General features: G+C 27.8%; 1 protein-coding gene across 1 annotated transcript; it reads right to left on the bottom strand.

Moving 5' to 3' along the window:
• Positions 1-6,250: 6,250 nt before the first annotated feature.
• On the bottom strand, positions 6,251-14,694 carry LOC123290635 (elongation of very long chain fatty acids protein-like). Its single transcript, XM_044870895.1, has 6 exons — positions 14,667-14,694; positions 12,337-12,403; positions 10,578-10,849; positions 9,934-10,233; positions 7,864-8,040; positions 6,251-6,295 (listed from the first exon to the last, which is right to left on the bottom strand). The coding sequence occupies exons 2-6, from the start codon at positions 12,392-12,394 to the stop codon at positions 6,251-6,253; spliced, it is 852 nt and encodes a 283-aa protein (XP_044726830.1). The 5' UTR covers positions 12,395-12,403; positions 14,667-14,694.
• Positions 14,695-15,074: the final 380 nt, after the last annotated feature.

The following is a 15,074-nucleotide window of genomic DNA, read 5'->3' as shown; positions in this document are numbered from 1 at the left end:
TTGTGTGAGGCATATTTCTCTTAAATACACAAAATTACATTCTTCAAATTTTACGCATAAAGCATGATATAAATATGTAAAGAAATGAATACCTTCTTTTGTCTGCAATCTTAAATTCCATAATTATTTCCAGCACTAAATTAAAAATCAACGTGGATAACTGGTCATAATTAATTAGAAAACTTTAAGAAACCTAATATTTCTCATCGTATTTTAAATTCTTTATTGTACCTACTTTGCATGTGTAGAAGTGCCATGAAATAGGTAACAGAATAGAGTCGAGCTTGCTTGGGTTGTTTTCTTGAAAATTGCCTTTAGAATAAATGTTTGTCTTAGTTGCAAGTACTTAAAGCCATAGACAAAAAATTATATATGGTTAAAGCCGTAAACTTCGAGATTTTCCCCTCATCATTCCGCCCGTAAAAATATGCGAAAGTACAAAGAGACACAGGCCTAAATTTGCTAATTTTGACGGAATCCCAGCCTTTAATTAAGTTTAATTCTGATATTTACGAATAACTTCCTTTTATCTCAATGTGAGATTTGAGAGAGAAACTACACTTCACAATTTTTTTTTCAATTTGTGAAGAATCTTGATCTCCAATACTACTCTTCAAGATACGTTGGAACTTGGTTCCAGCAATCAACAACTAATTGTTAATTATTTGTGTATTTCAGTAATAAATTTTATCTCACGTCTCTCCCCCTACATGCTCATATACACTTTCTTCATAGTGGTCCTTCCGCTACACTTACTTAAAACAAAGATCGGAAATACTTAATTTTCTTTAATCACATTCGATTCGATAGAATTACCTAAATAAAAAAATTCAGCTATTTCCGTTATTTAAAAATATAAGATCAAATTTGATACAGTATACTATAAATGTTGCAGGGTCTTTTATGTTATATAAAGAAAGGAAGGTGGTATCCCATTACCGTTATTTTCCGATTTGTAAATAAGCGTGATCGTTTTGTGTTGATAACCGATAATAATTTTACGATTATTCTTTGAACTTTAAGCCAGTTATAATTTCGAAATAGATAAATAACTCCTAATAAATTATTTATAAACTTCTTTACAAGGGTAATTGTAATTTTCTTGTGTGGCTCTTCTCGGTTTTATTAATTATCGAGTTTAATCGCCTGATTATCTCCTTTCTATCTTAAAAATTTGTGTTTTTCTTTCAATTGTTTTGTGATCATTGGACTATGAAGCATGGATCAATGATTCCATTTCAAGAGTATGTAAATCTTAACCCTTGTTTTGAACTTCACCTACATATAATAATAATAGCAATAATTTAGGCTAGACCCTTGATCTTTTGCAGGTTTTAGCCTATAGAAAATATACTAACGCTAAAGAAATGGTAATCAATATGTAAATAAATATGAAATAATTTTCAAACTAATTAAATAATAAGTAAACCCCTCCATTCTTCTTAAATTTTAACAAAGTATTCTACTAGTTTTCATCCCGGGAAATGGGTTGAAATTTTAACGCAGCTCAGTCAATTGTTGAACAACTCAGTAGACAGTGTTATTACGTATTAGGTAAAGTAATATAGGCACCCTTAGATCTTACAAAGTTTAACTATCTTACAAAGAAGCTTTGTGCGAACACACATATAGCATACCTCTAGAGCCGGTGCTGGTAGCAATCATTTCTCATTTGTCAATGATACCTACTAAGCACTTTGTTGAAGTAGGTATCTATTTTGCAAACATTTTTTTTAAATGATGTAAAAAATAAAATCAATTAAATACTATAATTTGAAGGGTCCTTGAAAACAACAAGAAAAACTCTTCTTCTTAACCACAAAAAATATTTATAAATCTTTAATCTATTTATAAGAAAATTATGGGAAATTCAAGGCTAATAGTAAAAATTAAATATAAATTACCATAATTGTCAGTTCTTATCAGTCGACTATCAGATACTCACAATGACAAAGGTAATAAGGGCGGACGGGTTTATCTTTCCAAAGAATCTAATTGTTTCCGAGGAATTGTATAAATAAAGAACAACCCATTTTATATCGATTGTTGCAAGGAGCGAGATCAAAATTAATAATAACGTCGGGAATTCCCTCAGAAATTGAAAAAATAACACATTTTTCTTAATATCGAATACTAGAGTTTTAATTTGCACAATACTTTTTTGCTTAAAAAGTACAAAAATATATTTCGTTTAGAAAAAATTCTTGATTTTTGTACTTTACGCACCCTTTCCCCACTCCTTGTTTATTGATCGATTTTTTTCATTAGCGAACTTGACCCTTTAAATACCCTTCTTGATACCCAATTTTATTCAAAACGGACTTAAATTGCGACATTGCAATGTCTTTTGGTTTTATTTCATATTTTAGATTTCAGCATTTTCAGATGTAAGAGCAAACTCTTATAAGCTCCATTTCCTTTTACAATTCGCTAAAAATGCAAATATTCTTTTACAATAATGAATATAAATTATTCGATATATTCGTGATTGTAGTAGTTATTTTCGAGAACGTCTATTATTGAAAAAGTCTATTTAATGTAACGAACGCTACTTCCTTCCTTTTTCAAAACTTAAATATATATTTAGAAAACAATTAATAGCTCTCAATTTTCCGTTGAGAACAAGTAACAAAAAGTAGAGGCTGGAAGATAATTAGAGACTTTTTTTTGTTAGTTTGCGAATTGAAGAGATACTATTAAACACTCTTATAAAATAAAATAAATAGCTAAATGATGGGACTAAAGTGATTGGAATACAGTTTTACAGAGGGTATAGCTATAGAGGGTATTTTCCATTACATAGTTCTTGCACTGCAAAATTTCAGTAGGTACTTTGTTATACAAATTACAAAGTAAAACAGTAAAAAAAAATTTTTTATTACTTTGTTGTGGTATATAATTTTCTTATTATACATTTGTATAGGGGATATTGATTTTGAAATAAGATAAGGTGCTGTCCCTTGGAGAGTCGCAATTTCTAAAATCATTCCTCAGTTTCTTCTACCTGTCTATGAGACAGCGAGTATAAGAGGACTAAGTTTACTGTAAAAATGGAAAGTAACCGAGACAATGATTGCTTTTGTGAATTTATTTTCAAGTAAATTAAAAATTAATTTGTTCAGTGTAAATCGAAAAAATTTTGCTTTCACTATTTATTTACATGGTGGCTACTTTATTTGGTGTTTCAAATAATATTCTAAATCACTGCTGCTTATAGATGGATGTTTTACTATGCCATATTTAAGTATTAAATTTGAAGAGATAATGTTTAAATACATCGTTATGTACCTTGAATCTACAAAGTACTATGTTGCTCATCGACGAACTTAGCTTCAATTTTTAAGTCCTGAGCACGGTATCAAATTTCAGCTTGATATTCTTTTTGGTTTTGAGTTATCGTGATGACAGACAAACGGACCGACGTACAGACGAAAGGGCAATCGGAAATGAATTTGACAAACACCTATACCAAAATTTTGTTCGTGGTATCAATATTTTCAAACGTTACCAACTTGGGACTAAACTTAGTATACCATGATATATTTCACATATATATGGTATAAAAACGTTTGTAAATCAAATATGATGAAAAACAAGAGAGGAGAATCTAGAAACAGGTAATTCTTCAATCGGAATGCATTGTTTTTATCACCTCCTGCTCCGTCCATCAGAATGCATTGTCATGAACTTGTTCAAGAATTTTGTCCTCTTTTACAAGTAGTCATCAATAGCTTAGCTGAGTGCAAAAAAAATTTTAGCCACCCTGAAAAAAAATCGTAAATGCCTAGAAGAGTTATCTGTAGAGTTTACAATGTTTCATTTGCAATTACATACATGGTATGATACTGTTGTTTAGAGAGTGAACTGTAAAGATTACCTGTTGTAGACAAGCGGTACAACGCTTTTACCTGGGAAATAAACGCGTGTCATCATATTTATATTTGCTATCTAATATAACATTCCACAATTAATTATTATACCATGTATATGAAATATATCAAGGTATACTAAGTTTAGTCCCAAGTTTTTAACGCTTAAAAATATTGATTCTATGAACCAAATTTTGGTAAACATATTTATAAAATCACCTAATTAGTCCATTTCCGGTTGTCTGTCTGTCCATCTGCCATCACGATAACTCAAAAATGAAAAAAGATATCAAGTTTTACAGCTTGCTCAGGTCGTAAAAAGTGAGGGCGAGTTCGTAAATGAGCCACATAGGTCAATTGGGTCTGGGGTCCGTAGGGTCCATCTTGTAAACCGTTAGAGATAGAACAAAAGTTTAAATGTAAGAAATGTTCTTTATAAAAAAATAAACAACTTGAGTTTGAAACATTTTTTTCGAAAGCATCACTGTTTACCTGTGTATTATATGGGAATATCAGTCATGTGTATGTGACATGTATGTATGTCTGCCTATCTCTCTTTACTTACATGACGTGAAAAAACAAACGATTCTGTAATCAACACTGTCTATACATGGTATTTCAACAATTAACTCAGTTAATTGTTTGTTTTCACTAGTTGTTTATAAAATTGGACAATGGTAAAATAAGTAACTACTCGCCAAATATTATAAATAACAAATAATTGCTTATACCAATTTAATTCTCCAAAAACACATATATTTAATGAAATAGTGAAAATATATCCTTAATCAGCATCAACTCCGACAAATTTTTCAATCATTTTATACCCTTCGGCTGCATTACTTACTTGTCTAGGACCACGTGAATAAAAATAACTATAAAATGACAAAAGATGGTTTTTTTTACTGTCGATTTCCATAAATGTGTATTGTGTAGTCATAAACTCTGGCCGGTCAAGCGGTGAGTAGGACATGTGCCTCGATCCCGGTGTCTCATCTAACATGTAGCTACATGTAGGTACAAAACAATACATCCAATAAATTGACAATGGTTGAATCAAAGGTTAAATGATTTGTTTACTCATGTAGATAATTAAAAAATAGTCAGTCAGGGTATAAGAATGCGAAATCACATGTAGGTATTATAATTTTTTTTTTTAATTTTAAATAATTCTTCAAAACTTGAGTGATAACGATGAGACTGACTGACTATTTTTTAAACTACCTATATAGTCTAAGATCCTAATTAGGATCGACCTTCATCTCATCTGTTTACCGAATTAAAGTTATTTTTTATGAAATGTAAAATGTTAACAAATATCCCTGCAATGGGTTGCCTAAAAAAATGTGGTCAAGGCTACTTTTAGTGAAAATATCAAGAGTAAAATTTTTTGAAATTTTTCACTGACTTGCATATCTAACGAATATTGATCTACTCGAAAGTAAAAGCCATAAAGAATATGCAGTAGCTATGTTGTCTGCCTCTTTTCGTTCGCTATTATCGCATTTATACAAGTTGTGAATAGTAATTACGTTCATCTGTTAATTCATTGACTCGCATATCTAAATAAAGATAATTTTATTGCAATTGCGGTGCTATATAAGTGTCCACAAAATATCAGTCAAAAAATAAAGTTTACAAGCTTTTCAACTTTTGATATTTTTATTAAAAGTTGTCTTGACCATATTTTTTTAGACAACCCCATTAAAAGGATTTTCGTAAATATTATACATTTCATAATAAAAAACTTTCATTTGGCAAACAGATGAGTGAAGGTCCATCTTAATTCGGATCCTGACTAATATGACTAAACAAATCTTTTAATGTTTGATGGATGTTTTTTTTAATATCTACATGCGATTACGAATCCTGATAATCTGACTGACTATTTTTAAATTATCTATATGAATATTAATCATAAAACAATAGTTTTATACCTACATGTTCTTACAGGACACTCCGGAGACACATCTCTTACTCATCGATTGACCGACCAGAGCTTATGACTACAAATTCATGGAAATCGATTGTAAAAAAGCCTTTTTCCTTGCATAGCTATTTTTATCCAAGGGCTCTTAGACTATTTAAACCTATCAAACATAAATTACATGACATAAACAGTCGGCGCCCATTAATATCTTGACCGGCTCAAATCTTCCCAAAAATGAGCCCCAACTGTTAAAGTAGCTATACAAACTACTGGAGTTGTATCTTTCTTTTCAGATTTAACGCAGTCAGGTTTTTTTATTTTTTAGTTAATTATTTTACAGGTATTCCGTATTTTTAGATGTTCATCAGTTTAAGCAGGATCATGGTCCCACAATATTAATGATTTGGCTATAGTTAATTGTTCATTCAAAGCTCTTTTCATATTGAGTGTTTTACTCTAAAGTAAATAATATTTTATTTCCTAATAATTTGATGGTCTGAAAAGTAAAAAATAGTATAATATAATAAGTATAATTAATATCTAATCGTATGAATATTTCGTTTTGTATGAAATATCTTTAATGCATGCAACTTGTAGGACGCAACTGTAATAAATTTGTATGAACTCAAAAAATTTGAAAATTATTTCATATATTTTTAGACACGATATTATTGTAATACACGATATATGAAAAGAATTTTTTTGTTATAACGAAGAGCTAAAACCTCTGGTTGAGCATAAAACATTGCTTTAAGAAACTTCTGGTAAACGTGGCGCATTCCTTCGCGAGGCACAAAAAACTTTAAATTTTATTGCAAAGCTTAAAGTTGATTATAATGACCATTTTAAAAACCATCTTTAAATCAAATAAAAATGTTTTTTCGTGCATGCTTAGCAGCAAGGAGAGAGTAGTTCCTTTCGTACTGCTAGACGATACGTTGATCTCCTCAGTGGCACGAATAATAATAATTATTACTTAATATACAACGGGAACAAATATTTGAAAGGTACTTGATTAATTATTGGCGTATATTATTGAAAAATGTTATGCAATTTTAGGATAAAAGATTGATCAACCTTTATAGAGTTGGAACTTGTCATCTTTCTGCAATGTTTTACTAACTCTGTTTTTAATTTTAGTTTTTTAAAAGCAGATTCTCTCTGTAAATATAGAACTCCCATATATTGATAACCTTTCTTATTCTTCTGAACAAGTGCTAAATTTATGGAAAGAGTTGGCGCTTAAAAACAAAGCGAGGTATTTATTAGGTAACCACGGGCAAAAATTTTTTTTAACATGTACGATAGACAAAAGACTCATTGAAAACATTGATACGCTGATTTCAAGAAGTTTGATTCATATTTCAAAGTTACGATTTAGCATAATAGTAATTCTGGATTGCATACTAGGTTCAATTCACACATACTTTCGACGTTCACTGAAACGCGGGTAGAACAAGGTTTTACTAAAGCTCTATATATTTTGTACATTTTTTATCAGTGGCGGATTTAACAGATGGGGAAAGGAGCGTTTGACCACTGGCCCCTCTAAGAGGATTCAAAAAATGTGAATATACTTGTTATAAAAACGAATGGAGCGTACGGTCAGTGCTCAATAAATTGATTTAAAATATTTTCTACGCATTATTTTTTTCAAACGTACCTATTATTTTCGATAAAAACTAGAGAGTAGAAAAAAATGGTTGGGGGGGGGGGGGGTAAAACTATGATTTCAGGGTCCCTAGATAGATTTTTCCCCACTGGAACTTTTTCCTCAAATCCATCTTTCATGAGCCGACAAATCTGAAGTTAAAGTGTGTTCTTCTACAATATTTTTTTTAACCAAAACAAAGGACTGTCCAGAAATATTTTGAAGGAATAATATGTTCAGTTGGGAAATATCATAATAAAGAAGATCAATAATTTCTGTAATGTTTTATATAATTTTTTTTCAATTTTTTATTTATTTATTTATAAATATAAATTAAAACTAATTTGAACTTAATTTAATTTTTGTTTTACACAAATATCTTTTTCAATATTGTTATTATTATTATTAATTGCATCGATAAGTTTTTTATCTGTATTTGAAGGTTTTTTGTATGCTTTTCGGTAAAAATCACTGAATAAATATAAAAATATGACAACATTTCCAACAAAAAAGAAGGTCAATGCTCTTGGTACTTTACAATCCATAACTATTATTGATACTAAATATGCTAACATAATGCAAAATTGTGTCTGAAACAAATAAAGAAAAATTGTATTAATTGATTGTTTACAAACTGTATTTATTTGTATTAGTTTAGTAAACTGTTGTAGCGCAATACAAACAGCAATTATCTTACATCCTCTCTTACATATACGGTTATGCGAGAAGTGTCTTTGGTCTCCGGTTTTCGAAGAATAATATCCGGATTTTTATAAGAAAAAAAAATCCTTTATAAATAAAAATTTATCTTCTTTATATCCGCAGTATTACATAGATATTGCTACGGATATTATTCTAAAACAGTTTGCGCAGGGATTACAATCTTATATAACAGTTTCGACTTAAAAAGTGGCAACAAACTAGCGTTGAATAATTATTGCTCCCATATAGTGGAGGATATGATATAAATTGAACTGTATGTATATGTTCAGAGTGGGCCAAATTCGATGTTTTAATAGGGTCACTATAACTATACGAGATAGAAAAAATTGGATAGTATTCTCTCAATCCCTATTTTTGAGACAACTTCAACAAAAACTGGCTGATATTATTTGTTTTCGAGATACAAGCAAAAGTTAGATTTTTCGATTTTAAACTTATGTGAATAACGTTTGAAAATAAAATATGGCTTTGACATCCTAAAGTTACTTTTTCTGTATTATCCAGTGGCGTCATTAAAATTTGACAAAAAACGGTTGGTTTTCGAGTTATGACCGAAAGTTGTGTTTTTTTAAATAGGACGCGTAGTTGGTTATGGCTTCGTTAAAACATATTTTGTTTCCTCCTTTTAACCATTTGTTATTTACTGGGTCGCTTTTGGCCCATTAGCCCGAAATAGCGAAAAATCGACATTTATTCATTATTAACAAATTATCTTCAAAAAACGATTGCTAACAATGGAATTAAGTTCATAATATTAAAAGCTTTTTTACTTGAAGTCAATTTCTTGAAGCCAGTTCAATTTTAGAAAAACTTTATTTATTCGAAATTTTTAAATGCATTTTTTAGTCAAATTCACCATTATTAAACTATTTTGCAATACCATTGTATTATGTTCTAAGAACAATGCAAATTATTTTATAAAACCTTTACATTGTTTTATTTTGTAGGTTTTAAAAATAAATGTACATAAATTTAAAAAATCTTCAAACATCTGTCGAATATATATTGAAAATAAAGTGTAAATTATTAACTGTCCACACCCGAGACTGAAAATTTATCTTGCTAGCTTAATTTTTCTTTCAAATTTAATTACCATTGTTTCAAATATTAACTTTTTATTACTTTACGCTAAATACCTAAGTGAATGGCTTGATTGATATCAGCCCATATCATTAAATAGAGTAATTATTAAGTTACGATTCCAATAAAATTGTATGTTATTATTATTAATATTATATTATTATAATAAATTGTTAATTAAATGAAACGGTCTATGCAAAAGTTGACTTCAAAATTAATAATTAGGCAACTTGAATTCCGTAAGTGTAATCGTTTTTCAATTACTTGACAAACACTTACATATATGTAAGACAAAATGCCTATTTATTAATTGTGAAAGTTAACTTTTACGTGGATCGTAACATTTAACAATTTATTATTTATTAACAAATAGAAACATTTGAGCAGCTAAATCATGGTTTACGAATTATATTTGACTTTTGGTAACCTAAGAAACATATTTCACAGGTTTTAGCAAAAATTGAGCGGCTTATTTCAGGTTCCTTATTTAGCCGATATTTGAAAATTCTTTTACTGTGCTATTAGTCGATTAAGTACAATACTTCAGTTACAATCAAGAGAACGTCGTCGCCATTTTTTACCTTCGCTAATCCGTCGAATTTTATTTTTATTATTTTTAAACATTCTCGAATATTATATGAGTTCGGTTGAAATCGATATAAAAATTAAGAAATACATACCAATTGAATCCATGTCATGTATTTTTTCCACCATAAATATTTTTGATATTTGGGTCCCATAGCAGCAAGCATATAATAAAAGTACATAACAACATGTACTAATGAATTTAAGAAGCCAATAACAACACCTTGTTCACCAGGCAAAAATTTTAAATAACCCCAAGAGAAAAGGGCTGTAATTGTATGATGATAAACATGTAAAAATGTCACTTGTGATTGTTTTTTACGTAAAACGAAAAATACTGTATCCAATAATTCGACTAATTTTGAAAAAAAATACCACCATGCACCTCTGTGTAACTGAAAAAAATTAGTAAATTAATTAATTTAAAGCTTTATTTAATCAACCAAAATGATTTATTTAATCAACCACTTCATGAATGAAAAAAAATCATCATTTTAAATGACAAATCTTATATAACTTTTGAAGTACGAGTAGAAATTTAAAATTGCTAAATAAAAAACTTCTATTAAAATTGAAATCCAACAATGAGTATACACAACATCCACTGAGTTATGTACAAACAGTTGCTAGACAATTTTTAAACGAGCATATTAAGATTTCAAAAAGTTTGAAACAAGATATTATTCAAATCAAATAAATATGATTTTATGAGACTGAAATAAATAAGTTTTTAACTTACAGCTGTTTCAAATTCAGTATTTTTCAATCTTTGATTACAACCATTTTTAACTAAATACTCGAATGCTTCCACGTGAAATGCTTGGCAACATAACCATATACTAAATACCACTTGATATGCATTATATCCGACTAATATGGATTGTATTTCAAATGGTTTACGTTTTGACATCCACTGTGGTCCTAATTTTAATACAAAATATAAATAACATGCTAATATCGTTAATACTGGAATTGGTGATTGCATAAATAGCCATGAATTCACTTCATCATCTGAAACAAGAGAAAAAAATTACCGTTAAAGTATAAATACACTTTATTAAGAATTCATGTGATTATTTCAAATTTTGAAAAATTTCTTAATCCGCTTCTGCTTGTTCCAAAATGATTGTGTTCCCTTCAATCCCCAAATTATTAACCTTTTGTTCTGATATAAGACAGGTATGTGAACTTATTTGAGTTTTCAGACAATAATTGTATCATTATCAAATAATGATATTAGTTATTTATAGATAGATAGGCCTTATTATACATAAATGATGAAATCATTTTGTAGAAACTCTAATGCAGAGATGTCGACGTTGTAAGTATTTTCGTGAACGATCCTAAAAACGTTTCAACATTTTACAAGTTATCATGTCAGTAACAAACCAATAAACGCAAATAAAGACTATTGTATTTTTATTATTTGCACCCTTAAAGAATTATTGAAAATATCACAAAAAATGAATCGGCATTTTAAAACACATATAAATTTTTATTAAATTTCGGCTAATGCAAACTACGTTGGGTGCAGCACTAGTGCCAGAGGTATGATCTTTATCAATTAAATACTATAAAAAATAATTACCATTTATTAAAATTTGAAGTTGTCACAAATTTATAATATGATGGATATTTTTCACGCGAGACAAATACAATTAAATATATAAACATTTAAAAAAAGATTAAAAAAATTTTAATAAAAAATACTTTTTAAGGGACAAGCTTTTATTGTACTAAAAAATAGAAAATAATTTTATCTATGAGTCACTCATACCCGACTGTTTGTAAAAGCTACAGGCGTTCAATTTTAAATATCAAATATCAAAAATGAAACGGAACGTCTCATCTACTCCACATGCCTAATTATTTTTCGATTCATCATTGATATTAAGCGCCTCAAGCTATTTACAAATAGTCGGGTATGAGTGACTCATAGATAAAATTATTTTCTATTTTTTAGTACAATAAAAGCTTGTCCCTTAAAAAATATTTATTACTAAAATTTGTAATTAAAGACTAAAAAAAAATGTATATATATCAAATATGGTGGAAGCGATGGGAAAATCAGGTCGCCATAACCATTTCGTCCATGGTCATTTAAACTAAATGTGAATGCAAAATTTCAGCTCAATTTGAACCCGGGAAGTGGATCAAATTTGATTTGCAGATTTGATTACAAACAGACAACGGGACAGGTGAAACTAAATAAAAGCTTGAAAAAAATGTTATTGAAATAGTGAACCAATAACTATAATCGAAATAGTAATACGAAATTATTTATTTAAAGTTTATCTAGCTGTTGTTATGCACTATATGAAATAGGATTTCTATAATGTTAGGTGGCGCTTGTTTTGGTTCTGCATTAAAGGAATAAGCGATGTATTGACAAGGACCTGAACGATCTGACCTAGTCAAGTATGATTTTTATAAGTAAAATTTTAAGAAATGTTAAAATTATAAACTATGATAGCATGTGAAACATAAAAAATGAATACCTTGTTTTGTGTCCAATAATTTATAATTTTCTGTGACCAAATGTATTAATCCAGACATTTTCACTTTCTGAAATCATTAAAAAAAATATACGTTAAAAAAATCTTTAAAGTAAATATATATGTATAAGAAAAATATTTAGGCCAATTAATTTTGGAAACAGGTTTTTTTGTTTTATTTTCGATTGGAGATGTTTTACTCTTATATATAAAATGTGAAGAGAGTAAACAGCCTTGTAACAAAATTCAAGTACACTTTCTTTCATTATTTGAGATAATTGTTAATGCTTGTATATTTGTCCGGTTCAATATCTCCTGCAAGAGTTCTTATAAAAAAATAAAATAAATAAGTGAAAAAATTTTTATTTTATAATTAATTCATCGTGACTTCTTATTTGTTATTAAAAAGAAGAGTATAGTCCAAGTAAATTCGATATTTATTTATATTTACATTCTTAAACGATCATTTTCTCCACGTTAAGATTTTGCAGGATTTTTCGATTTTCATGTATCGATTATCGTTGATTTTTGAAATTTCGAAAAGAAAATTATATAAATTTATAGTTTAACCATAAAATCCCAGGACAATCCTCAACAAATCCTATAAATTTTGTCTTCGTATTTTTTCATCAAAAATTTGTTTTAAGCCGATTATTTTTTACACAAATATGTTAAATGTTTAAAAATGTTCAAACCAATAAAAGCAACAATAAGGTTTAAAAAAACCACGTGAGGGTTTTACTGACATTTTGTGGTTAAAGAGATACTTGAAATACATATTTGTTTCATTTTCTTTCCAAAATTTCATTTTTATGTTAGATATTTCAGATATTAAACATGACAACCCTAAAATAATCAATGAAAATCAATACATACATATATTTATTTATTTATATCATATATTTATAACAGGTTCTGTGAAATTACGGATACCGAAAATCCTTTAAAAAGATTAAAAACCTTAAACTTTACGTTGATTCGTTTCAGAATCTAAATAAATTAAACTAGTAGCTAATCGCAAATTTTGTTTGGACTGCAGTTCGAGTCATGTCGATAATGTTAATACAACTATCAGTTAACCTTGAGGAATATTATTATATGATTGATAGGAAATATTTTAAATAGTTTAAATTTTAGTTCAAATTTTTATTATTATTTTTAACGCAAATAAAATGATTTTCAGTTTCCTATTAGCGAATAGAAAATAAGTTAAATTGCTATTTCTGGAAATAAACGTGAATGAAAATTGCCAGGGTAGACACGCAAGTTAGGTTGCCACTTTTGAAAACTTAACAAGTTTTTGAATTAAAATCTTCAAATATTTATCATCTTTTACTGCTTTGTGCCGAGGGATTCAAAGTTGCGACAAATTTTTATTTTTCTAAAAGTTTCAAAGTGCCCACGGGAGCAATATTTGTTTTGGAACCTATTCGGTTTCGCAAAAAAATGGTTCAAAACTGCAAAAAAAAAGAAAGTTATACATTTTTCCATGCCTTCAAGTCTCGGTATAAATCAGTAAAAGATAACAAATTTTTGAATAGGGAATATAAAAGAAATTTTTGTACGAAAATTTGAAAGTAGGTATAAGCTTTCAAATAAGCTGTGGTTGATACAGATTCAATTAGTTTTCATAGAGTTATATCTATTTGAAATTTCAACAAAAATAAATTTTCAAGGTGTCCTAATTTTTAATGACTGGTTTAGGCTACGACGAAGAATTAAGAGTTTTTGAAAACGGAATACATTATATTATTATATTCCTAACATAAACCACTCAATTCATAATTAAAATATCAAATTCGAAGAAATGGTGCAAAAAAAACCACCTTTTTTAAATTATAATTTTTCCGAAATTTTCTTCAAAAAAAAAAAAAAAAGAATATAATATCCAAGTAGGTGTTCAAAAGTATGGAATATTATTAAGAGTACAAAATATTTGTATTGAGGATCGTGTTTTTAATAAAATATTTATTTTCTTAATAATTTCATAATATTTTAAATTTCAAAAAATTATTTACGCGATTTTTACACTTAAATTATTTTTCGTATCACACCACCATTTATTTTAATTAATATCTAATAAATATTGGACATTGACCCTTTCAAGAATAAAAAAAAATAGCTACGTAAGTTAAAAAATATTATTAGCAAAGTTGCAAAAAAATAAAATAAAATAAAAAACAATTTTATGCACTAATACTAATCGAAAAAAATTATTTTATTTTATTAACTTTTCTTGAACCAAAAATGAAAAAAAATTATAACTTAATAATATTTCGAAAATAACTACATTAAAATACTTAAATGGTTTCTTATAAATAAATTTTTCATACCTTTTTTTTTTCTTAAAGAATACTAATTATAAAATTAAATAACACACCAATTTTTATTTTAATATATATTTTTAAAATAAATAAAATATATTAAAGTTTTTTTCTTATTCACTATGTAAATTTTTAAAAAATTTTTATGAATTCATTTTAATAAAATTTTTAATTTATGTTCACCATTTCAAAAAATTATAAATATTAAATTTAATAATTGTGTATTTGGATCGATTGTCGACGACAATATTAAATGAGCGATGTGGATGAACAATGATGACTTGACTGTATGAAACCCAATTGTTAACTAAAAAGTTTTAATGATATTTTAAAAAGTTGTTGAATATAAAAACTTAATTTATTAATAATAAATTTATTGTTGATTTAATAAATATTATGTTTATTTATATTATTGAT

The sequence above is a fragment of the Chrysoperla carnea genome, chromosome 1 (genome assembly GCF_905475395.1).
Source record: "Chrysoperla carnea chromosome 1, inChrCarn1.1, whole genome shotgun sequence".
Taxonomy (NCBI): Eukaryota; Metazoa; Arthropoda; class Insecta; order Neuroptera; family Chrysopidae; genus Chrysoperla; species Chrysoperla carnea.
This window is presented reverse-complemented; position numbering and strand designations above follow the sequence as displayed.

Excerpts from the sequence above, each read along its gene's own strand:
- LOC123290635 (XM_044870895.1), bottom strand. The coding sequence starts at position 12,394 with ATGTCTGGATTAATACATTTGGTCACAGAAAATTATAAATTATTGGAC. Across the intron at positions 8,041-9,933 it reads ACATGACATGGATTCAATTG|ACACAATTTTGCATTATGTT; the intron begins GTATGTATTTCT and ends TATTTGTTTCAG. Across the intron at positions 6,296-7,863 it reads CAGATAAAAAACTTATCGAT|ACCATCAAATTATTAGGAAA; the intron begins GCAATTAATAAT and ends TTTACTTTTCAG.